At 40.9% G+C, this 25969-nt stretch overlaps 1 protein-coding gene across 1 annotated transcript; it reads right to left on the reverse strand.

Moving 5' to 3' along the window:
• Positions 1–668: 668 nt before the first annotated feature.
• LOC306962310 (fatty-acid amide hydrolase 1-like) lies at positions 669–25720 on the reverse strand. Its single transcript, XM_079555431.1, has 12 exons — positions 25612–25720; positions 25405–25545; positions 24846–24979; positions 23818–24024; positions 20753–20978; positions 8643–8768; positions 8449–8543; positions 8233–8351; positions 5765–6501; positions 5469–5577; positions 5099–5235; positions 669–795 (listed from the first exon to the last, which is right to left on the reverse strand). The coding sequence occupies exons 1-12, from the start codon at positions 25717–25719 to the stop codon at positions 670–672; spliced, it is 2265 nt and encodes a 754-aa protein (XP_079411557.1). The 5' UTR covers position 25720; the 3' UTR covers position 669.
• Positions 25721–25969: the final 249 nt, after the last annotated feature.

Consider the following 25969-nt stretch of genomic DNA (forward strand, 5'->3'; position numbering starts at 1 on the left):
TGTTCAACTAAAACTAGGACATTGCCACGGTTCACTTTTGTAACTATTATTATTTGCAGTTATATGTGTTTCGCGCTTGACAGCCGCATTTGGCCCGCGACCCACTGGCACTTTTTCATTTTGGCCCTTGGAGACAAAACGTGTGGGCACCCCTGACTTATATTGTTGTTGATCAGTTAGAGGAGTTGAAAATACGAAGCAGAGCATATACGTTGGTGGATTGAGTCGATTGTGACACGTGCTGACCTCACTGGCTTGTATTGGGCTGGTTGTTACTCGCGACACGATTCCTTGAAACACATTTACTGTTGCCCAGGGCTCTGAGCTGTTTGATAAAGGGCGTCCAGTGATGTTCGTTCACAGCCAATCGCCTTCCCTGCATTTATGATTCTTTATTGCTTGTTTTTGTTGCCACTGTGAGATTCCCGAGCCACGCGGTGATATCCAAATCCCTGACTCATGTAGAACCCAGAGTTTTGGATTCTCTAATTTCTGAAGTGAGTATAAATGCACAGATCGGATTAGTCAAGTGATCTTATTAATCGTATAAAGTTTATTGATGTAGCACGTCCACAGACAGAGAAGTCACAATGTAATTCACAAAGAACAATTACAGTCACGGTGAAACTACTGAGAATCTAAAGCAGATAATGGAGTTTTGCTGCAGCCTCAGTGATGATCCGCTCTCTGGACGAGTTCCTCCACCTCCTTCATGAAGCGCAGGCAGAGTTCGTCCTGCCAGGGCAGAGCCACACACTGCACGGCTACAGGGAGACCCAGGCCTCCTGCCACGGCCTAACAGACACACACAAACACACAAAAACACACACAAATGTTAGGAACAACACTCGCAGAAACATTAGCTTCTGCTGCCACCTAATGGGCAACCGAGATATGACACTTTCTGCGTGAAACCAGTGAACTTTTCCAGGTGAACTTTTCCAGTGCGACTGATGATGCCCTGTAAGCATGCACAGCGCCCCCTGCTGACCGTTATGATTCCCGAGCAGCTCCTTCAGAGCATGTTTTAAGACAGAAGGATGTCTCGGGGATTTGCATAACTCTGCACTGAAAATAACTGTGGGAGGAAAATGGATTTGATCATGAGTTTTCTGAGCAGAAGGCCCAAAGGTCAATACAGACCAGTGAATAAGCTAACGTTTAGATAATGTTGCTAGTTGTCATTGTGTTGTAGTTGCTTTTTTTTTTTTTCTTTGGCACATTTTTCTTGCCTTTTGCCTTTTCTCCCCCCTGTGCTTTACAGCTTTAATCTGACATCCTGCAAACAAATCCAAGCAGAAACTGTCCAAAAACTCACAAGTTTAATGGATTTAAGAATTTTGAAGCTGCTCAAAGAAGGTACTATGGTAAAATTTAACTTGACCTATTGAGATGTTGTTGATTGAAATAGCTTTTGATTTCAGTAAATATGAACTCCTAATGCTGCAAATTCAACAAATGACAATTTTCAGTTAATTACAAGCTTTAAAATGTATTGAAACAATGAGTCCAACAACAGAACACCACTGGGGTTCAGATCGGGGAGGCCGTTCTTCCCAATAGAACAATGGAGTCCCCTGTCGGAGCACCATCTCGTACCCCTCCCAGGGTCTCCAAGAAGGCCGGGTACTCTGCACCGATGTTGGGCCTGTAGGCAGAGACTACGGTGAGAGAACCGTTCCACGATCTGTAGGCGTAGGGACACTGTTATTGGACTTCTGTGCTAGTCACGGTTTGTCCATAACGAACAACATGTTCGAGCACAAGGGTGTCCATAAGTGCACGTGGCACCAGGACACTGTTGTGACAAGTTTAGTCAGTTAAGTTGTTAACCACACTGGCGTCCGTTGCTGGTGCTCTGCTGGGCCTTTGACCAAACCAGGTAGAGAGACCGGCTTCTTCCTGTACTCCAGACGAGGCCCTCGCACCTTTTAGACAATAGGGCCCAAATGGCCCGTCTCCTCAACATGACAAAGATCTCCTTCTGTCTCCAAACGCCACCTTGATGCATTACCATGCAAAGCGCCGTTTGGTGGCCTGCATCGACATCTCCAACTGTACTACCATTTCTATGTGTATTCTGTGCTTCCCTTGTGGGGTGCCTTTGGTGTCTTTGGTGTGCTCACCTATAAACGGTGATGCCAAAGCTAACTAGAGCAGAGCTTACCATGAACTCGCGTTATGTGTAACCCTCTCCGCAATGCATTGTGTAATAAACTTCACATCTTGACTAGACAAACATCTCTTAAGCTTTATTAAGCAAGAAAATCCACAACAACACCCTAGGCAGGAGGTGGATGATCGACTTTGTAGTTGTGTTGTCTGATCTCCGGCCGTGTGTCTCGGACACTCGGGTGAAGAGAGGGGCTGAGCTGTCAACTGATCACCACCTGGTGGTGAGCTGGATCCGCTGGCAGGGGAGGAAGCCGGTCAGACCTGGCAGGCCCAAGCGTGTTGTGAGGGTCAGCTGGGAACGTCTGGCGGATCCCTCTGTCAGTGGGGTCTTCAACTCCCACCTCCGGAAGAACTTCACCCGGATTCCGAGGGATGTTGGGGACATGGAGTCCGAGTGGACCATGTTCTCCTCCTCCATTGTCGATGCGGCTGCTCCTAGTTGTGGCCGTAAGGTCTCTGGTGCCTGTCAGAGACCTTACGGCAATCCCCGAACCCAATGGTGGCGCCCGGAAGTAAGGGATGCCGTCAAGCTGAAGAAGGAGTCCTACCTGGCCTTGTTGGCTTGTGGGACCCCGGAGGCAGCTGAGAGGTACCGGCAGGCCAAGCGTGCTGCAGCTCGTGTGGTCGCAGAGGCAAAAACTCGGGTCTGGGAGGAGTTCGGAGAAGCCATGGAGGAAGACTATCGGTCGGCCTCGAGGAGATTGTGGCAAACCATCCGGCGCCTCAGGAGGGGGAAGCAGTGCTTCACCAACACTGTTTACAGTGCGGGTGGGGGGCTGCTGACCTCGACTGGGGATGTCGTCGGGCGGTGGAAGGAGTACTTTGAGGACCCTCAATCCCGTCATCACGTCTTCCAATGAGGAAGCAGAGGCTGGGGACTCGGGGGTGGGCTCGTCCATCACCCAAGCCGAAGTCACCGAGGTGGTGAGAAAGCTCCTCGGTGGCAAGGCTCCGGGGGTGGATGAGATTCATCCTGAGTACCTTAAGTCTCTGGATGTTGTAGGACTGTCTTGGCTGACACGTCTCTGCAACATCGCGTGGCGGTCGGGGACAGTGCCCCTGGATTGGCAGACCGAGGTTGTGGTCCCTCTCTTTAAAACGGGGGATCGGAGGATGTGTTCCAATTACAGAGGGATCACCCTCCTTAGCCTCCCCGGTAAGGTCTACTCCGGGGCGCTGGAGAGGAGGATCCGGCCGATAGTCGAACCTTGGATCCAGGAGGAACAATGCGGTTTTCGTCCTGGTCGTGGCACACTGGACCAGCTCTACACCCTTCATCGGGTGCTCGAGGGTTCGTGGGAGTTCGCCCAACCAGTCCACATGTGTTTTGTGGACCTGGAGAAGGCGTTCGACCGCGTCCCTCGTGGTGCCCTGTGGGGGGTGCTCCGGGAGTATGGGGTCCGGGGCCCTCTGCTAAGGGCTGTCCGTTCCCTGTATGATCGCAGCAGGAGCTTGGTTCGCATTGGCGGCAGTAAGTCAGACCTGTTCCCGGTGCGTGTTGGTCTCCGCCAGGGCTGCCCTTTGTCACCGGTTCTGTTCATTACCTTTATGGACAGAACTTCTAGGTGCAGCCAGGGGCCAGAGGGTGTCCGGTTTGGGAGCCTCAGGATCTCATCTCTGCTGTTTGCAGATGATGTTGTTCTGTTGGCTTCAACAAAGCTCTCGATTTACCGATCGATCTATGTTCCCACTCTCACATATGGTCATGAGATTTGGGTCATGACCGAAAGGACAAGATCGCGAATACAAGCGGCCGAAATGAGTTTCCTTCGCAGGGTGGCTGGGCGCACCCTTCAAGATCGGGTGATCAGCTACCCGGGAGGAGCTCGGAGTAGAGTCGCTGCTCCTTCACGTTGAAAGGAGCAGCTGAGGTGGCTCGGGCATCTGTTCCGGATGCCTCCTGGTCGCCTCCCGCGGGAGGTGTTCCAGGCATGTCCTAGTGGGACAAGACCTCGTGGAAGACCCAGGACACGCTGGTGGGACTATGTCTCCGAGCTGGCCTGGTGTCGCCTCGGGGTCCCCCCAGAACAGCTGGAGGAGGTGTGTGTCGACCGGGAAGTTTGGGCATCTCTGCTGAGACGCTGCCCCCGCGACCCGGCCCCGGATAAAGCGGAAGAAAATGGATGGATAGAAACGATGAGTTGCATAATAATTTGGAACAGTAGATTTTGAGTTTTTTTACTATATTTATTTTTGAAAAAAATACTGTTATCACTGGGCGATTTTTTCAACCACATTTAAATGATCCTCACCAGTTAAAGACTTGAAAATGATGCTGACTCTCATTTGAGTCGACAGTTTAGGAAATCAGAGAAAAATGTCATTTGCATAATAATTTGGAACACGGCGCTCACATTTTTCTTTTTTTTTTTCTGACAAAAACTTTGTCAGATACCGAGAAGGCACATTAGCCTAAAACTAAGACCCTATGGAAAAAACTTAAAAAACAAACAAACATAAAGGCAGTAGCAATACCGTAAATTTAGATTGAGGGAGACAAAAGGGGGCAGAACGGTCGGCGAGGGCCGATAATCGCCGCTTGCAGCTATATTTTAGTCTTATTTTTGTCGACGAAAATATCTGGATATTTTAGTCATAGTTTTAGTCTCATGAAAAACGTTTAATTTAGTTTTAGTCCAATTTTAGTCGTCAAAAATATCACTTTGACTAAAATGAACACTGGATGGGTCACATATTAAGATTTGTTTTGTTGCATTACTTTTCCCCCCTTTTAGAGTTTACAATTATTTACTGCTAAGGAAGACTCTGCAACAACCAAAATGGTCACAAAGTTCAGAGTCTGCTTAATATGACAGGTTTGGGAATATTGATGCTGAATCCAAAGTCCAGGTCTATTTTTTACCCCCGGGCCGAATGTCGTTATGTCATTGTCCTCGTGCCGGAGGTGTGCTCTGCTTCTTACCTCCTTTAAGGGGTAGAACAGGTCCCCTCTCTCCAAATGCCGGAGGTCGCTCTCGTCCTGAGCCGTCACCGTGGAAACAGGGACCACGCCTGCGCTGAAGTTCAGTGTATTGTAGATCGACATATGTGGATTCATTCCTGCAGACGATCCATGTATTACACTGGGCGGAAGCATGACTTCAGTTCAGCTTTACCCAAAACCTAAAAGGTCACAGCCTATAGGCCAGTGTAACGCCTCATTTGAAAGCTAAGGCCTACAAAACTAAACAGATCTGAAATTGTAAAGCTGAACTGGAGAAAATGGGCGTGGGTTCAGAGATTATAGACCACTTGATATTGCCTCATGGATCATGTTTTAAATTGAAACCTACTGTCAAGCTTCAGGTTAGTGAGCACACTGAAAGCTGGTGCCATTGTCGGGCAAAGGACGACGTCGATGTTGAGCCGCCTCCACTCAGCGATCGTGTCGTTCACACAGTCCTGAGAAACACAGCGTCAGGTCAACTCTCGCTCTACACACAAGGACACAAGTCATACTGCAGGGCACGGAAACTTCCTTATGGGTGGAAAATGAAAAAACAAAGAGTTCGGAGAGCCGTCCATGAATTTAGTCGTCCTGGCTTCTTGAGGCGAAAAGAAGCTCCAGTCCATGATGATCAAGGTGAACCAGAGATGACCAGAGATGGCGAGCCTTCCTAGTGAACTGTGGACCCTTCCTAGTGAACTGTGGACCCTTCTGAGTGAACTGTGGACCCTTCCTAGTGAACTGTGGACCCTTCATAGTGAACTGTGGGCCCTTCATAGTGAACTGTGGGCCCTTCATAGTGAACTGTGGGCCCTTCATAGTGAACTGTGGACCCTTCATAGTGAACTGTGGACCCTTCCTAGTGAACTGTGGGCCCTTCCTAGTGAACTGTGGGCCCTTCATAGTGAACTGTGGGCCCTTCATAGTGAACTGTGGGCCCTTCATAGTGAACTGTGGGCCCTTCATAGTGAACTGTGGACCCTTCCTAGTGAACTGTGGACCCTTCCTAGTGAACTGTGGGCCCTTCCTAGTGAACTGTGGACCCTTCCTAGTGAACTGTGGGCCCTTCCTAGTGAACTGTGGACCCTTCCTAGTGAACTGTGGACCCTTCCTAGTGAACTGTGGACCCTTCCTAGTGAACTGTGGGCCCTTCCTAGTGAACTGTGGACCCTTCCTAGTGAACTGTGGACCCTTCCTAGTGAACTGTGGACCCTTCCTAGTGAACTGTGGACCCTTCCTAGTGAACTGTGGGCCCTTCCTAGTGAACTGTGGGCCCTTCCTAGTGAACTGTGGACCCTTCCTAGTGAACTGTGGGCCCTTGTAATTAACTCCCCGAGGGTCTATTTTAGGTCCGACCCTTTTTAATCTGTATTTGCTGCCTTTAAGACAGGTCATCAGGAGACACGGTGTTATGAACTTTATATCACCGTGTCTCCTGATGACCAAAGCCAACTCGACATTCTTTTGAACTGCATTTTAGACATGAAGTCCTGGATGACAACAAACCTCCCCCAGCTCCCCCAGAGCAAAACAGAGGTTTTAAGGATTGGTCCTGATGCTCAGAGAGAGAGAGGCTCAAGGTTAATGGACAATGGAGACTGACATTTAAAAGGTTTTCAGAAAAGGCATTATCTTTGTACATGACATTTTGGATATAAACGGTGAAATTTTACAGATACAAGAATTAAAAAACAAATTTATTTTTCAAGGTTCTCTCAAAGAATATAGGAAATCTGTAAATCTATCCCAGTGGCTTTGATACAGCTGATAAAAAACTGTCCAAATCAAACTTACAAATTTAAAAATAGGAGAATTAAGCATTACAGACAAAAAGTGTGACAACAAATATCTAAATAAGGCTTTCAAAGAACATGTTTATCATGATTGTGATGGAAGATAAAACTTAAAATATTACAAAATCCAACAATTTCAGAAAAACATTGGACATTTATAAAATGGCCAATTACACCCAAAGTAAAAGAAATGCCATTTTAAATTCTTAATAATCACTCTCCATCTGCGGAGACATTAAGGGGTAGATTTGGTTTTGAAGTCGACCCTTGTGATTTTTGTCATGATAATCCAGAACAAACAGAACATCTATTCTTAGTTAGTTGCCCAGTTAGTGGAACGTTCTGGGAGGACGTCCACAGCTGGTTAAATAATAAAATTAATGATCTTGAGCAATTTACAATTGAAGATGTTCTTATCTATAACTCCAAACTGACAAGGGACATTTCACTTTTAATTAAAGGGACTATAGGGAATTTAAAAATGTTAAAATGATGTATTTTCCTCCCCTACATGTTCCAGCCATGTCCTAATGTGTAGAATGAGCTCAGACCTGTTCACCACAACTGCCTCTAAAATCCTGTACGGTCACTCAGAAATGTGTCACTTCGGCCCGAATTGCCGTCATGCGCGAGCTAAATATAGAAGGTGCAGTTACACATATGGCCTGAAGTGGCAGTAGTGAGTATAAAATGGCGAACTTGCATCCAGCCCCTTTAACCTCATAATCATTATGGGTAAATACCACATTCACAAAAATAAATGGAAAAATGAAAAATGAATTTTGTAAAAAGATCCAACCAAACTGTGGAAGAAATTTGCGATGCTGCTGAATTGTTTTTGATCCTGTAACACATTGTCATTTATCTGAGAACAATGCCTTATTTTCTTTTACTCTATTTTATTTTATTTTACTTGCCTTGCCTTTTTTTTGCTGTCTCGATTATTTAAAAAAAAAAAGAAAAAAGAAAAAGTTTTCAGAAAAGGAAGTTCCCGCGCCCTGTACAAACGTAGATGTAGATGTGTATATACTGTACCTCGAGGGACGCCTGCAGCTTCCACAGTTCAGCCACAGATCTAAAGTTTCAAATACAGTTCAATACATAATCTTACTTACTTTTTTATCACTTTCTGATTGTCTGATTGTCTCACCCTACTCCACTTAAACAGCGACAGGCCCGGGCTCTTAGGGGCCACTGCAAAGTCACACAAAACACGTGTTCAGGTTCTTTATTCTGCACTTTACTGTACATCATCTTAACCTCAGCAAGTTAGCATTACTGTTATTACTCATTCTAAGATCATCATCACAAACTCACATTGTCGAGGGAAACTCACCAGGGGTCTCAGAATGATGGAGAGCAGTTTCTTTAACCAAATGGGCAAACCGAACGCCACAGCATAAGCTTTAATAACCGGGTCAATGCTGCTTCCTTTCCTGTTGAAAAGAATCATAAAACAGATTCAACAAGCCTCGACTCTCCTTTAAAGGTTATTGATGACGTGTGGCCGAGTCTCTGTAACTGCAGTCTCACAATTGTTGGAGAAAAGAGGCTCCGCCGTCCGCGAGTATCCCTGTGGACGCCAGCTCCGCCGCCTCGGAGAGTCTCACCGGGCGGTACGGCAGCAACTGCAGACGAGACACGAGGCAGACTGAACCAGAGCAGTGTGTGGGGGGGGTCAGACTGAACCCAGAGCAGTGTGTGTGTGTGGGGGGGGAGGTCCGTACTGTGTGTCCGGCTCGCTCCAGTAAAGCTTTGACTTCTCGCACAGCTCGAGTCATGGATGGACTGGTCGGCGTTTGCTCGAGGTGATCGTAGTATCCGATGGTCAGAGGCTTCCTGCTCCTGTAGACCTGGAGACACAAGTGACAACACGGAGACGCTAATGCATGCTTTTATCACCAGTCGTATCGACTACTGTAATGCCCTGCTTTCTGGTCTTCCCAAAAAGAGTATCTCAGGTTTGCAACTTTTGCAAAACTCAGCAGCTCGTGTCCTGACGAAGACCAGGAGGCGGGACCACATTACACCGGTTTTAGAATCGCTGCATTGGCTCCCGTGTGTATCTCTCAGAACTGCTTTTACCTTATGAACCTTCACGGCCCCTTCGCTCCTCTGGCAGAGGTCTCCTTGTTATTCCTAAAGTCAACAAAAAGACTTATGGTGAGGCGTCTTTCCAGTATTACGGCCCTCGCCTCTGGAACCACCTGCCGGAGGAGCTCAGGGCTGCAGAGAACGTTCATGTTTTTAAGAGCAGGCTCAAGACCTACCTTTTTAGCTTAGCTTTTAGCTGATTTCTACTTACTTATTTATTCAGTTATTGATTGACTGCGGAATTCTTCCGCAGTCCATTATTGGTTTTCATGTTCTTTATTATTATTCCTCTTCCATCTTTTTCCCGATTTTCTAGAGCTTTCAGCACCTTCATGCTTTGTGCAATTTATGCAAGTTATGCATCAAAATGTCCCGCATGTTGAGGAGAAGGTGCTATTACTTTTGGGACTTCTGCAACTTACGGTTTTTCTGCAATCGGCCAAAATGTCGGAGATTTTTCCCATTGACTTATAATGGGGCTGTCGCAAATCCATGCTTTTCTGCACTTTTTTCTGCATTTTATGCAATTTCTGCACTTTGTGCATGTTCAGCTTCTGCAACTTGTGGGTTTTGAGAAAAAATCGTCCTTCTGCAGTTTTCCAGTTTTTTTATATGAGAGTTTGAAATTTTTGCATTGGTGTGTATGGGGGAATCCAGCCAATCAGGAGACTCCAGGACTTTCAGCCGTTTGTGCAGCTCCTGCCAATCAAGCACTGAGGCCATTTCAACAGTTTGACCAGTTTATGGAATATAAACGTTTATGCAATATTAACAATTCATGCAAATTAACCACTTTATGCATTTTTAACCGTTTATGCAACTTAAGAGTTTATGCCATTTAGGATTTATGAATTTTAAAGAGTTTATGCAATTTACATAATTTATGCCAATTAACCCATTCATGCATTTTACCACTTTATGCAGTTTATACAGTTTGTGCAACATGACATTTTATGCAGTTTATGCAAATTAGATTATGCAAATTTAGCAATTTATGCAATTTGAACAGTTTATGCAATTTCTGCATTCGCTTCCCGCAATTCCGCAGTCAATCGCAATGGCACAGCCATTGCATTTCTAGTTATTATTCCTCTTCCATCTTTTTCCCGATTTTCTCCAGCTTTCAGCACCTTCATGCTTTGTGCAATTTATGCAAGTTATGCATCAAAATGTTCCGCATGTTGAGGAGAAGGGTGCTATTACTTTTGGGACTTCTGCAATTTACGGTTTTTCCGCAATCGGCCGAAATGTCGGAGATTTTTCCCATTGACTTATAATGGGGCTGCCGCAAATCCATGCTTTTCTGCACTTTTTTCTGCATTTTATGCAATTTCTGCACTTTGTGCATGTTCAGCTTCTGCAACTTGTGGGTTTTGAGAAAAAATTGGCCTTCTGCAGTTTTCCAGTTTTTTTATACAAGAGTCTGAAATTTTTGCATTGGTGTGTATGGGGGAATCCAGCCAATCAGGAGACTCCAGGACTTTCAGCCATTTGTGCAGCTTCTGCCAATCAAGCACTGAGGCCATTTCAACAGTTTGACCAGTTTATGGAATTTAAAAGTTTATGCAATATTAACAATTCATGCAAATTAACCACTTTATGCATTTTAAACCGTTTATGCAACTTAAGAGTTTATGCCATTTAGGATTTATGAATTTTAAAGAGTTTTGCAATTTACATACTTTATGCAAATTAGATTATGCAAATTAAGCAATTTATGCAATTTGAACAGTTTATGCAATTTCTGCATTCGCTTCCCGCAATTCCGCAGTCAATCGCAATGGCGCAGCCATTGCATTTCTAGTTATTATTTTTATTTATTTTATGTATATATTTGTATATTGCATTTTTGCATTTTTAGAATTTCCAGTGTTTCCTCTGAGGGAGCCCTCTGCCCCGGGAGCGGTGGTTGGCTGTGGCTGTGTGGGCGCTGTCCTCTGGGTGCCCGGATGGAGGTGTGGTGTTTCTGCTGCACCTCCGCTGGGTGTCCGGTGGTGGTGCCCTGTGGCTGTGGCTGATGTACCGCTCCCGGTGCAGATGGCTCCTCTGATGGCATTTCCTTACCTGGTTCATCTGTACCCAGACTCAGCACTACGTCCATTATCTCATCGTGTATGTGTGTGTGTGTGGCTGCGTGTGTGCGTGTGGCTGTGTGTGTGTGCCTGCGTGTGTGTATGTGGCTATGGGGAGGGGGGTGGGGTGAGCAGTGTTGTTGTCTGTTTGGAAGAGTGGGTGGATGGGTGGGCGGGAACTGCTTTTAATCTGTAAAGCACTTTGTGTTACAACTTTGTATGAAAAGCGCTTTATAAATAAAGTTTTGATTGATTGATTGATTGAAGTGGAAGGAGAAACCGCCTTTGCTCTGCCCAATCCCGTCAGACCTCGGAAGCTAAGCAGGGAAGGGCCTGGTCGGTACTTGGATGGGAGACCGTTTAGTGACACCAGGAAGCCTAGCGAATGGCTTCCGTCAGTCTACCCCAGGGCAGCTGTGGCCACAATAGTAGCTTACCACCACCGAGTATGGAGTGAGCGAATAGTGCAATGTAAAGCGTCTTTGAGTGTCCAGAAAAGCGCTATATAAAGCCAATGCATTATTATTATTATTACAGTAACCTGCCAGGCTGGGACTATCTGGACTCTTAACCCCTTAACTCCCACCTGAACCGAGCACATTTTCTCCAGTTTGGCTTTACCCCAATCCAAAAGTTTCTGGAAAAAAGCAACAAAACTGAGACAAAAACAATGATGGAAATGTGACAAAAAAGTGAGAAAACATTGACAAAAAAAGTGGCAAAAATGTGACAAAAAATGACAAATATTTGATAAAAAATGGACGAAAAAATGACAGAAATGTGACAAAAATGAGTTGAATACCCAACAAAAAAATGCTGAAAAAAAAATCTGATGACGTGAGGAAAAAGATCCTCTCGGTTCAGGCGGGAGTTAAAAGGTTAACTGAGCCGGATAATATCCTAGTAAATCATTTGACAGTTTCCTTTCTCCCTTGACTTCATTCGATCTGAAAGGTACAAGTGCAGCAGAGATGTTTCTTGGCGATGGAAGGAGTTAACGGGTAAAAGAGAGGTTGAAGCAGAATCAATGAGGATGCAAACCTGAGCGCACCATCGCTTAAGATTAACTCACTGTTTTATCATAAAGCGCCAGGTCTGGTCATAAGAACAGCGGCTCCACATGTGCCTGGTCAGCCCTCTGTCCGCTCAGCTGTGAGGACTGAGCAGAAGAAGCTCCTCTTATTCTGATGTTGCCACTTTATGCCCTGGCTTAGTTCTAGTCCTAGTTTATTATTGTTATTTATACAATATATTTACATATTGTATACATTTGCTAAGTTCCTGATGCAGTTGGTGTATGAGGTCCTTCTAAGTCCATCGAACCTTTCGAAGTCAAACTGTGCGTCGAGCATTCAGACTCCTTGGTTTCAGAGGGTTGCTTGAAAGAAGAGCCACCAGAAACATCAGTGAGGCTGCGGAAAAAGCCTCTCGGTGGCTGTGGATCAAGAGTAGAGCGCTGCTTGGACACAAACCGGGGCCTGATCAACCCCGGCTGGGTCGTCCAGGTGAGGGTGTCTGTTCTGCCCAATGTAAAACTGTTTCTTTAAAAAAGGATTAAAAATGCTTCTTAATAATTTAGGAATAAATATATGTTATAATTCATCTCTTGTAATTCATGTTAAAAATAGTAATTTGGTTAAAAAAAGATTATTTCTACATACACAGTCAGCATTGGTCTAGCTGAACTTTATTTTGAAGGCTCAGTCAGTAGATGCAATGCATTATGGGTAGCAGAAGCAATAGCCGGATGAGTAAAAATGTGGTGCCCAAACTTGAATCCAAATTTAAGGCCTTAAAACGTCTAAAATTGGGCCTATTTGGTCTTAAATCCAGGGTAAACTGATCTTAAAAATTTACGTTCAACGACCCAATTATTTGCGCACAATTTAGTTTAAAAAGTCGACAAATAAAGTCCCAGAAGCAGCGATGAGGAGCCGCCGGTGCCGCTCATGGTCCGAGAGGCCGAAGCGACGCTGACGCACTGACCGCCGCCACAAACAACGTAAACTCAGCGATAGTCGAGGCAGGAGGTCTTTCCTTCAGAGCTTTATCCTCCACAAACAACGTAAACTCAGCGATAGTCGAGCGAGGCAGAAGGACTCTCCTTCAGAGCTTTATCCACCACAAACAACGTAAACTCAGCGATAGTGGAGCGACGCAGAAGGACTCTCCTTCAGAGCTTTATCCACCCAAAAACGACTGAAGTCAGCAGAGTTTAGGAATCCAGAACATGACCGAGGTGTGGCTGATGGATCCGTAATGCTGCTGTCGGGGGAAAGACACGTCCAATATGAAACAACGTGGAGATAATCCTTCACTGTAAATATCCAACTCAAGGTCATGAACGGCATCATTCACAATAAAGTTTGTCCAAATGTTGGGAAACACACAGCGAACGCTCCTCTGCTCAGGGACAGAAGGAAAGAGAAAGTCCTGTTACTTTAGAAACATCAAAACATCTGACAAACAAGTTTAGAAAACATCAAACCTAGACAAGATTCTGGCCTAATAATAATATCATTAAAATAATGATGATAATTAATTAATTGTAAAGTTGACAGTGTTTTGTTTAATGCAAACGAGTGGAAAAGCTGCTTTTATTTTTAGAAGCAGTGAATGTTTACCAGCTCAAGTCTTACAAAGCATTTTAAATACAAAAACTAAATATCCGTTGTTTTCTTTCATTCAGTCGATAATTGTGAGTAATTATTCAATCTCAATATTCTTATTATGGGATGAGGTTGTTAAAACTTGAATGGTTGTTAAAATGCCTAATGTGAAAAGTTCTTACATTTGTACATCCCACTGTGAAATCAGAAACAACAGTTTGACTCTTGGATTTTTGTGACAGTGATTTTCTTTACAGTTCATTTCTATATTGCGCATTCAAAAACAGGTCTTATTTTTGAGATTTTGTGGTCTTAAAAAGGTCTTAAAAAGTCTTAAATTTGACTTGTCCAACTGCAGATCCCCTGTGTTTATTTCAGTTTCACTCGGGTTTTCAACGAGTTCAACAAACACTTGTAAAGCTGTATTAAAGGAGCTCATGGAAAAAGGAGTTTGGTTTAGACCTGCGTTCACACACACACTGTATCAACACGTAGCGATAACAGAACAGTGTGTGAAGATCAAAGCCCTGAAACACTGAAGATGTGTCCAAGCTGCACCTTTAACCTCTTAACTCCTGCCTGAACCCAGAGGATCTTTTTCCTCACGTCGTCAGATTTTTTTTTTCCATAATTTTTTGTTGGGTGTTCAACTCATTTTTGTAACTTTTTCTTTTTTTCTTTTCATTTTTTGTCAAATTTTTGTCATTTTTTCGTAAATTTTTTATAATTTTTTTTTGTCATTTTTTGTCAATTTTTTAATAAAATTGTTGTCCTTTTTTCGTCAATTTCTTATCACATTTTTTGTCATTTTTATAAATTTTTTGTCCTTTTTTTCGTCAATTTTTTGTCACATTTGTGTCAAATTTTTATCACATTTGTGTCACATTTTTTGTCATTTTTTGTCACATTTTTGTCATTTTTTGGTCATTATTTGTCAGAACTGCTGCAGCTCTACTGTCCTTCAGAGCTCTGAGGTCTGCTGACCAGCTCCTTTTGTCTGTTCCTAAATCCAAGCGTGTGTCCAGAGGTGACCGAGCCTTCTCAGTGGCCCCTAAACTTTGGACCAGCCTCTTCTACATGTGCGCTCGGCTCAGTCTGTAGAGGAGTTTAAAACCAAATGAAAAACTCATCTTTTTGCTTTGGCCTTCGGTTCCATGTGGACCAGACACAGTTTGTGCCTATATATATAACTTTTATTGTGTTTATTGTACATATTGTTACTGTTCTTGTACAGCACTTTGGTCGACTATGGTTGTTTTTAAATGTGCTTTATAAATAAAATTGACATTGACATTTTTTCATCAATTTTTCGTCACTTTTTTGTCACATTTCCATCATTGTTTTGTCTCAGTTTTGTTGCTATTTTCACAGCTTTTTTCCAGACGCTTTTGCACTGGGGTAAAACCAAACTGGAGAAAATGTGCTCGGTTCAGGTGGGAGGGGTTCAGGTGTTTCAGAATCTGCTGCTGCTTTGGTGGTTTTGATGGAATAATGGACTTTTCGGCCTCTTTCTGTTTGAGCAATGACGATCATGATGATACTCATTTATTTATCATAAAAATATGATTATGTTGGCGGCGGCATCAGGCTCGCCAAATGACCGGCCCAGTGGTCAATGACCTCCAGTGTGCATTATGACTCTCTGAAGCTGGGCCTGGTCGGTTCTCAGAAGTCTGGGTGAATGTAGCGAGGGAGTGGTGGTGGGAGGGGCCAATGGCACAGACTGGTAGCCTCGCTTCCGTCAGTCTACCCCAGGGCAGCTGTGGCTATAATAGTATCTTACCACCACCAAATATAGAGTGATGAATAATGCAAATGTAAAGCGTCTTCGAGTGTCCGGAAAAGCGTTCACTGCTGTGAATAAACCCATTTACCCTGAACTGCACCGGAAATGAAAATGGAAAATACCACCAACTCAAAAGTACAAAGATGATTTCACCTCTTAACTCCCACCTGAACTGATCCCATTTTCTCCAGTTTGGCTTTACCCCAATCGAAAAGCTTCATGGGAAAAAAGCACCAAAACAGCCACAAAAAATGAGAAGAAAACAAGGATGTAAACGCAACAAAAACTCAACAAAAACTCAACAAAAATGTGACAAAAACGCAACAAAAATGTGACAAAAATGTGACAAAACTTCAACAAAAATTAGACAAAAATGTGACAAAACTTCAACAAAAATGTGACAAAAATTCAACCAAAAAGTGACAAAAATTCAACAAAAATGTGACAAAAACTCAACAAAAATGTGACAAAAATGTGACAAAAATGTGACAAAAATTCAACCAAAAAGTGACAAAAATTCAACAAAAATGTGACAAAACTTCAACAAAAATGTGACAAAAATGTGACAAAAATGTGACAAAAATTCAACCAAAAAGTGACAAAAATTCAACAAAAATGTGACAAAAACTCAACAAAAATGTAACATAAATGTGACAAAAATGTGACAAAAATTCAACAAAACTTCAACAAAAATGTGACAAAACTTCAACAAAAATGTGACAAAAATGTGACAAAAATTCAACCAAAAAGTGACAAAAATTCAACAAAAATGTGACAAAAACTCAACAAAAACGTGACAAAAATGTGACAAAAATGTGACAAAAATTCAACAAAACTTCAACAAAAATGTGACAAAAATGTGACAAAACTTCAACAAAAATGTGACAAAAATGTGACAAAAATGTGACAAAAATTCAACCAAAAAGTGACAAAAATTCAACAAAAATGTGACAAAAACTCGACAAAAATGTGACAAAAACTCGACAAAAAAGTGACAAAAACTCAACAAAAATGTGACAAAAACTCGACAAAAATGTGACAAAAATGTGACAAAAATGTGACAAAACTTCAACAAAAATTAGACAAAAATGTGACAAAACTTCAACAAAAATGTGACAAAAATGTGACAAAAATGTGACAAAAATTCAACCAAAAAGTGACAAAAATTCAACAAAAATGTAACAAAAATGTGACAAAAATGTGACAAAACTTCAACAAAAATTAGACAAAAATGTGACAAAACTTCAACAAAAATGTGACAAAAATGTGACAAAAATGTGACAAAAATTCAACCAAAAAGTGACAAAAATTCAACAAAAATGTGACAAAAACTCAACAAAAATGTGACAAAAATGTGACAAAACTTCAACAAAAATTAGACAAAAATGTGACAAAACTTCAACAAAAATGTGACAAAAATGTGACAAAAATGTGACAAAAATTCAACAAAAATGTGACAAAAATGTGACAAAAATTCAACAAAACTTCAACAAAAATGTGACAAAAATGTGACAAAACTTCAACAAAAATGTGACAAAAATGTGACAAAAATGTGACAAAAATTCAACCAAAAAGTGACAAAAATTCAACAAAAATGTGACAAAAACTCGACAAAAATGTGACAAAAACTCGACAAAAAAGTGACAAAAACTCAACAAAAATGTGACAAAAACTCGACAAAAAAGTGACAAAAACTCAACAAAAATGTGACAAAAATGTGACAAAAATGTGACAAAACTTCAACAAAAATTAGACAAAAATATGACAAAACTTCAACAAAAATGTGACAAAAATGTGACAAAAATGTGACAAAAATTCAACCAAAAAGTGACAAAAATTCAACAAAAATGTGACAAAAACTCAACAAAAATGTGACAAAAATGTGACAAAAATGTGACAAAACTTCAACAAAAATGTGACAAAAATGTGACAAAAATTCAACCAAAAAGTGACAAAAATTCAACAAAAATGTGACAAAAACTCGACAAAAAAGTGACAAAAACTCGACAAAAAAGTGACAAAAACTCAACAAAAATGTGACAAAAACTCGACAAAAATGTGACAAAAATGTGACAAAACTTCAACAAAAATTAGACAAAAATGTGACAAAACTTCAACAAAAATGTGACAAAAATGTGACAAAAATTCAACCAAAAAGTGACAAAAATTCAACAAAAATGTGACAAAAACTCAACAAAAATGTGACAAAAATGTGACAAAAATGTGACAAAACTTCAACAAAAATTAGACAAAAATGTGACAAAACTTCAACAAAAATGTGACAAAAATGTGACAAAAATTCAACAAAAATGTGACAAAAATGTGACAAAAATTCAACAAAAATGTGACAAAAATGTAACAAAAATGTGACAAAAATGTGACAAAACTTCAACAAAAATGTGACAAAAATGTGACAAAAATGTGACAAAAATTCAACCAAAAAGTGACAAAAATTCAACAAAAATGTGACAAAAACTCGACAAAAATGTGACAAAAACTCGACAAAAAAGTGACAAAAATGTGACAAAAATGTGACAAAACTTCAACAAAAATGTGACAAAAATGTGACAAAAATGTGACAAAAATTCAACCAAAAAGTGACAAAAATTCAACAAAAATGTGACAAAAACTCAACAAAAATGTGACAAAAATGTGACAAAAATGTGACAAAACTTCAACAAAAATTAGACAAAAATGTGACAAAACTTCAACAAAAATGTGACAAAAATGTGACAAAAATGTGACAAAAATTCAACCAAAAAGTGACAAAAATTCAACAAAAATGTGACAAAAACTCAACAAAAATGTGACAAAAATGTGACAAAAATGTGACAAAACTTCAACAAAAATGTGACAAAAATGTGACAAAAATTCAACCAAAAAGTGACAAAAATTCAACAAAAATGTGACAAAAACTCAACAAAAACGTGACAAAAATGTGACAAAAATGTGACAAAAATTCAACAAAACTTCAACAAAAATGTGACAAAAATGTGACAAAACTTCAACAAAAATGTGACAAAAATGTGACAAAAATGTGACAAAAATTCAACCAAAAAGTGACAAAAATTCAACAAAAATGTGACAAAAACTCGACAAAAATGTGACAAAAACTCGACAAAAAAGTGACAAAAACTCAACAAAAATGTGACAAAAACTCGACAAAAATGTGACAAAAATGTGACAAAACTTCAACAAAAATTAGACAAAAATGTGACAAAACTTCAACAAAAATGTGACAAAAATGTGACAAAAATGTGACAAAAATTCAACCAAAAAGTGACAAAAATTCAACAAAATGTGACAAAAACTCAACAAAAATGTGACAAAAATGTGACAAAAATGTGACAAAACTTCAACAAAAATTAGACAAAAATGTGACAAAACTTCAACAAAAATGTGACAAAAATGTGACAAAAATTCAACAAAAATGTGACAAAAATGTGACAAAAATTCAACAAAAATGTAACAAAAATGTGACAAAAATGTGACAAAACTTCAACAAAAATGTGACAAAAATGTGACAAAAATGTGACAAAAATTCAACCAAAAAGTGACAAAAATTCAACAAAAATGTGACAAAAACTCGACAAAAATGTGACAAAAACTCGACAAAAAAGTGACAAAAATGTGACAAAAATGTGACAAAACTTCAACAAAAATTAGACAAAAATATGACAAAACTTCAACAAAAATGTGACAAAAATGTGACAAAAATGTGACAAAAATTCAACCAAAAAGTGACAAAAATTCAACAAAAATGTGACAAAAACTCAACAAAAATGTGACAAAAATGTGACAAAAATGTGACAAAACTTCAACAAAAATTAGACAAAAATGTGACAAAACTTCAACAAAAATGTGACAAAAATGTGACAAAAATGTGACAAAAATTCAACCAAAAAGTGACAAAAATTCAACAAAAATGTGACAAAAACTCAACAAAAATGTAACATAAATGTGACAAAAATGTGACAAAAATTCAACAAAACTTCAACAAAAATGTGACAAAACTTCAACAAAAATTAGACAAAAATGTGACAAAACTTCAACAAAAATGTGACAAAAATGTGACAAAAATGTGACAAAAATTCAACCAAAAAGTGACAAAAATTCAACAAAAATGTGACAAAAATGTGACAAAAATGTAACATAAATGTGACAAAAATGTGACAAAAATTCAACAAAACTTCAACAAAAATGTGACAAAAATGTGACAAAAATGTGACAAAAATTCAACCAAAAAGTGACAAAAATTCAACAAAAATGTGACAAAAACTCGACAAAAATGTGACAAAAACTCGACAAAAAAGTGACAAAAACTCAACAAAAATGTGACAAAAACTCGACAAAAATGTGACAAAAATGTGACAAAACTTCAACAAAAATTAGACAAAAATGTGACAAAACTTCAACAAAAATTAGACAAAAATGTGACAAAACTTCAACAAAAATTAGACAAAAATGTGACAAAACTTCAACAAAAATGTGACAAAAATGTGACAAAAATTCAACCAAAAAGTGACAAAAATTCAACAAAAATGTGACAAAAACTCAACAAAAATGTGACAAAAATGTGACAAAACTTCAACAAAAATTAGACAAAAATGTGACAAAACTTCAACAAAAATGTGACAAAAATGTGACAAAAATTCAACCAAAAAGTGACAAAAATTCAACAAAAATGTGACAAAAACTCAACAAAAATGTAACATAAATGTGACAAAAATGTGACAAAAATTCAACAAAACTTCAACAAAAATGTGACAAAAATGTGACAAAAATGTGACAAAACTTCAACAAAAATGTGACAAAAATGTGACAAAAATTCAACCAAAAAGTGACAAAAATTCAACAAAAATGTGACAAAAACTCGACAAAAATGTGACAAAAACTCGACAAAAAAGTGACAAAAACTCGACAAAAATGTGACAAAAATTCAACAAAAATGTGACAAAAATTTAACAAAAATTCAACAAAAATTCAACAAAAATTCAATAAAAATGTGACAAAAATGTGACAAAAATTCAACAAAAATGTGACAAAAATTCAACCAAAAAGTGACAAAAATTCAACAAAAATGTGACAAAAATGAAAAAAAAAAACACAAAAAGAAAAACATACAAAAGGTGACTCAACACAGCAACAACGCGAGGAAAAAGATCAGTTTTGTGGGTCTTAGCTTTCAAATGAGGCGTTACACAGGCCAAAGAGGACAGAATGCATTTGGTTTAGGCGGGTGGTTCATGGTCAGGTCTGGTCAGTGATGAACAAACCTCTTCGTTAAACAGCAGAGGTGGAACAGTTGGATCCAGAGAAAACAAGTGGTCACAGAGTACGGCCTTCATGAACACGGCCAGACTGTCCACATCCTTCGCCATGGGCCCCGCCGTGCTCGGCACTGTCACACAGTCAGGACGGGTCATCACAAAGTACAGCTCAGTGCCAGGGAAAGTCTCCATACCTGTCGTCTGCCCATACGCCGTTTTGCATCCTTTGAGACTAAGGAGAAAATGGAAAGACATCAATTAAAATACAAACATCTGAAAGAAAAGCCGACATTTCAAACTAAATGTTCTAATCTCTCTTCACCTGCTCACTGGCAGCGCCTCGAGTGATGCATTGTGGGAATGCGACCAGTCAGAGCCGGCAAATGGAGCAGCTGAGTTTAACCTCTTACCGCCCGCCTAAACCAAATGCATGCTGTCCTCTTTGGCTATAGGCCTGTGTAACACCTCATTTGAAAGCTAAGACCCACAAAACTGATCTTTTTCCTCACGTTGTTGCTGTGTTGTGTCACCTTTTGTATGTTTTTTTTTTTTTTTTTTCATTTTTGTTGAATTTTTGTTGAGTTTTTGTGACATTTTTGTTGAGTTTTTGTCACATTTTAGTTGAATTTTAGTTGAATTTTTGTTGAATTTTTGTCACATTTTAGTCAAATTTTTGTTGAATTTGTCACATTTTTGTTGAATTTTTGTTGAATTTTTGTCACATTTTTGTTGAGTTTTTGTTGAATTTGTCACATTTTTGTTGAATTTTTGTCACATTTTTGTTGAATTTTTGTCACATTTTTGTTGAATTTTTGTCACATTTTTGTTGAATTTTTGTCACATTTTTGTTGAATTTTTGTTGAATTTGTCACATTTCTGTTGAATTTTTGTCACTTTTTGTTGAATTTTTGTTTATTTTTTGTTGAATTTGTCACAATTTTGTTGAATTTTGTCACAATTTTGTTGCGTTTACATCCATGCTTTTTTTATTTTTATTGTGGCTGTTTTGGTGCTTTTTTCCCCAAGAAGCTTTTTGATTAGGGTAAAGCCAAACTGGAGAAAATGGGATCCGTTCAGGTGGGAGTTAAGAGGTTAAACCAGTGGGACTCTGTGTCGCCTCCTAGAGTTCAGAAGCTCAAACTGAGGCTTCAGAGGGTGAGCAGAGTCAGAGGCAACAGCTCCAGCCTTTGTCAGTGTCCTTTCCCGTGATGTAAATGTGTGTTGTGATTGGAGCAAGATGTTAAAACACGTTCTTTGGTTTTGGCCACATTCATTTGAAGCTGACTGCTGTTGCACCAGTTTGGAAGCGCCTTGGTGTGGTCTTGGTGTGGTCTCGGTGAGGTCTCGGTGAGGTCTCGGTGTGGTCTCGGTGTGGTCTTGGTGTGGTCTCGGTGTGGTCTTGGTGTGGTCTCGGTGTGGTCTTGGTGGACCCCCTCAGCTGACGGGTTGTTTGGATGCAGGAGACCAATGAGCGCCGTGTCATCTGCATATTTTAACGGTTTGAACTGGGTTTTGGGTTTTTATTTTTGCAAGCATTTGGATAAACTTCACTGTAAGCTGAATTAGTCGTTAGGTTTACAGTGTCATGTGACCTGAGTGACAATGTCGTAAACTTATATTGTAGCCATATAACCTGTGCAGGAATGACCACTTGCTGTCCTGGTAAATGCTTTGTTGTAGAGCTAATAATAAACCAGCCTCTGTGGTCGATCATTCTGTGAATCCTGCAGACTCTCCTGTGACCGTCATCACGCTGTCTTTTTGGGTTAATAAAGACTTTAAAGGGGGGGTATTCTGCAAAATGGACTTTTTCAAGCTTTACATCATGTTATTCTGTCATTCCCTCATTAAAAACATGGCTGAAGTGTTGCCTTGGCACATTCACGTATTTTTGAGTCATCTGTCAAAACTCTGATGGCGGCCATTTTAGGGATAGGTTTGCCTGAGTCCTCCTAGGAACGCCCCCACCTCCTGGAGACGCCTCCGAGCTTTGGTCACCAGCCGAGTAACCAACCACTGCTCCTCAGCAGAACCCCCTCCCCACTGATGCCACAGACAGCGTGTGGAGGGGGCGTGTCGGAAAGGCTCAGAGGTTCTTAAAGAGACAGAGGCCTATTTCAAGACATTCACTACAGCCATTTTGAGAGAGACATTTTATACAAGGCAGTTATTCTAATTTACTGCCTTTACAGACCAACAGAAGGTTTGTCATCATTGTAGTGTGATATAGACTGGTGCTATGGGACTGAAAAAAGCAGAATGCCCCCTCTTTAAGAACTCCTTTGCTTTCCAGCAGAGGCCCCTGGACTGAACGCACCCGACTGATATAAACGCTCATGTGTCCACTTAAAGGAATAGGCCACCGTTTTTACATACTAAAATATGCTCTTACCTCACTTTAGTCGAGTTAATATATCCCCGTCTGGTCTTTGTCCGTGCGCTCTGTCACGCAAACGGAGCACATACGCAGCCTCTCCCACATGTCACATAGCTCCGAAAAAGCTCACGATAGAAGCTACCAAGCTCTTCCACGTGTTCCCTATTTAAATAAAGCTACGTGAAGTGTTTTCATGCGAAGTATATTTACACAGAAATGTAACATGTCGATTTTATAAGCAAATAAAAAGGGGGACTATATTGTGAGGCGTAATGATACGAGGAGCAAAACGTCCGCGCAGTAACTCCTAAAGGTTATTGACGGAAGTGAGCGGGGGAAGTCTTTAGGAGTTACTGCGCGGACGTTTTACTCCTCGTATCATTACGCCTCACAATATAGTCCCCCTTTTTATTTGCTTATAAAATCGACACGTTACATTTCTGTGTAAATATACTTCGCATGAAAACACTTCACGTAACTTTATTTAAATAGGGAACACGTGGAAGAGCTTGGTAGCTTCTATCGTGAGCTTTTTCGGAGCTATGTGACATGTGGGAGAGGCTGCGTATGTGCTCCGTTTGCCTGGCAGAGCGCACGGACAAAGACCAGACGGGGATATATTAACACGTCTAAAGTGAGGTAAGAACATATCTTAGTATGTAAAAACGGTGGCCTATTCCTTTAAAGAGTTCACCTCAGTCTTCCGGCCGTCGGCTTCAGAGCGCAGATGCCACAGAACGACGCTGGGACACGGAGACTCCCCCCAACGTCCGTGCCCACGCCCATCACGGAGCCCCCGCCCCCGATGAGGGCCGCCTCGCCGCCAGAGGAACCTCCACAGGTTTTACCTGCATTATGGGGATTCACCGTCTGTCCGTATATCGGGTTACTGCATTCGTAACTGTGGAGAGAAACATGTGGATGTTAAACTGACAGGACATTTCTATTCGTTTGTCATTGAAGCTCAAAAACACTTTTCTAGTTCTGCTGAAATGCAGGTGAAACATCATCAAAATCTAGACCAGGGGAAGGCAAGTTTGTGTCACGAAGGCCGATTTTCATCATTGCCAAAACACCAAGGGCCAAACCTCACCATTGTAGCTTAAAGTTAAGAACCATTTTCTGCAAATGCCAATGTTTTGCATCAGTGGTTCTAAAGTGGTCCAGCTCCGAGACCCGCCATTACCTTAATGACAAAGTATGACCCAAATAAAACTGTAATTTGTCATATATCGTATAAAATATTGTATTTTCCACTCATGTTTTCAATGAACAAGCCATAGATTTGCTTGTAAGACTGATAAAAACCCAATAATGTTAATTTTAACAGACTCCAGATGGAAAATATTTAAAAAGAAGTTCCCCACAGGCTCGCGACCCACATTTGAGTCCCGACCCACCAGTTGAAAATCACTGTTTTACATTATATATGACCAAGTGGGATGTTCTGCAAAAAACAGTTATTTGATCCCTTATTTACATAATAATATTTCTCAAAATCATTTTGGGGGCCAGAGGTTCTGTGCTTGGAGGGCCGGATTTGGCCCCCGGGCCTGACGTTGCCTGCCCCTGATCTAGACCAAGGGCCTCATTCATGAACATCCTCTTGAAAACCTTCTGAACGTCAGAAAACTGCAGCAGATTCACGGCACATCCTGAAGTCGGGACAAGAAGAGAGTGAGAACCTGTGTACGGTTCATAATAATAAAACACACGTCGTACCTAAACAAAGCCTGTGGAACATTTGTCCTCACGAATGGAATGGCTCCGTTCTTCTTCAGGACTTGGACCAGCACCGCGTCTTCACCGGCCGGCTGCTCCAGACGATTCACCAAACCACAGCTACTGTCCTGGTTCTGCAACGGTTTGGGACAATAATGTTTCACTAATGACTCTCTGTGACTCTTAAGGTTTATACTCGGGATAAATCTCCGTCACGGACAGGTCGTTGTAGATCCATCACGATCGTGAACATGAACATCAGGCCCCTGGTGGTTAGTTTGCAGATTGCAGGCAATATTAATAAATAGGAAATAAGCACATCAGAACATTTTGTCCCTCAGCACCTCCTAACTAAAATCTCTAGCCCTCGACATACAATGAGTCTAGTGGGTGCAGTGAAATAAAAAAAAATCCACAATATTCATCTACTCAGGGTCGAAAAGTCTTGTGGAATTTGATCTCACGAGATCTTGTGGCACGAGGTCTGTCCCATTTCTAATTTCTGTCATTTAAAAAGGTGTGTCGCCTTAAACAGCAGAAGAAACCAAACGTCTCTTACCTTGAGGCACAGGTTTTCCTTCACACTGATGGGAACCCCGTACAGTGGGCCCTTTTTGCAGGAGCTGATGGTTTTGATCTGCTCGAAACAGTCCAGGATGATCCCAGTGCAGCAGTTGAGTTTCCTCTGCTGCTCAAGCGTCTACAAACAAGCGCAGTGTTAGTCCGTTTGGTTTCAGGGGAGTCTGGGATGTGGTGAACGTCTGACCTTCTCCATGTAGGCGTAAAGGACCTCTTCTGCCGACAGCGAGCCGTCCTGGAGCTGCTCCGTCAGCTCACACAAGGACAGTCTGAGGATCACAGTGGAGTCCTTCATGGGATGCTGAAAGAGACAGAATGTTAGACAGTAATAACAATGTGGCTTAAGTTTGTACTAAATGAAAACAAAAGCACAAACTGTCTTCATTTAATCCGTTTACTGAGGCGGTGCAGTGGCTTATGGGATGACACATAGCTCCTAATCACCGGTTAGTTAGCACCAGAGGCCCCTATGCTAAAGTGGTTATGATAGTTAGCATCGAGGCTCCTTTTCCTAACTACTTCCTAACTGACTTACCAATTCGGAA

The sequence above is a fragment of the Gobius niger genome, assembly GCF_951799975.1.
Source record: "Gobius niger genome assembly, chromosome: 4".
Classification (NCBI taxonomy): domain Eukaryota; kingdom Metazoa; phylum Chordata; class Actinopteri; order Gobiiformes; family Gobiidae; genus Gobius; species Gobius niger.

What these genes read in the sequence shown, in the direction of transcription:
- LOC306962310 (XM_079555431.1), bottom strand. Translation starts at nt 25,719, where the DNA reads ATGAAGGACTCCACTGTGATCCTCAGACTGTCCTTGTGTGAGCTGACG. An exon ending in CCGACGGCCGGAAGACTGAG is followed by an intron (nt 20,979 to 23,817) that starts GTGAACTCTTTA and finishes TTTTCTCCTTAG; the next exon opens with TCTCAAAGGATGCAAAACGG. An exon ending in TGTTCTACCCCTTAAAGGAG is followed by an intron (nt 796 to 5,098) that starts GTAAGAAGCAGA and finishes TGTGTCTGTTAG; the next exon opens with GCCGTGGCAGGAGGCCTGGG.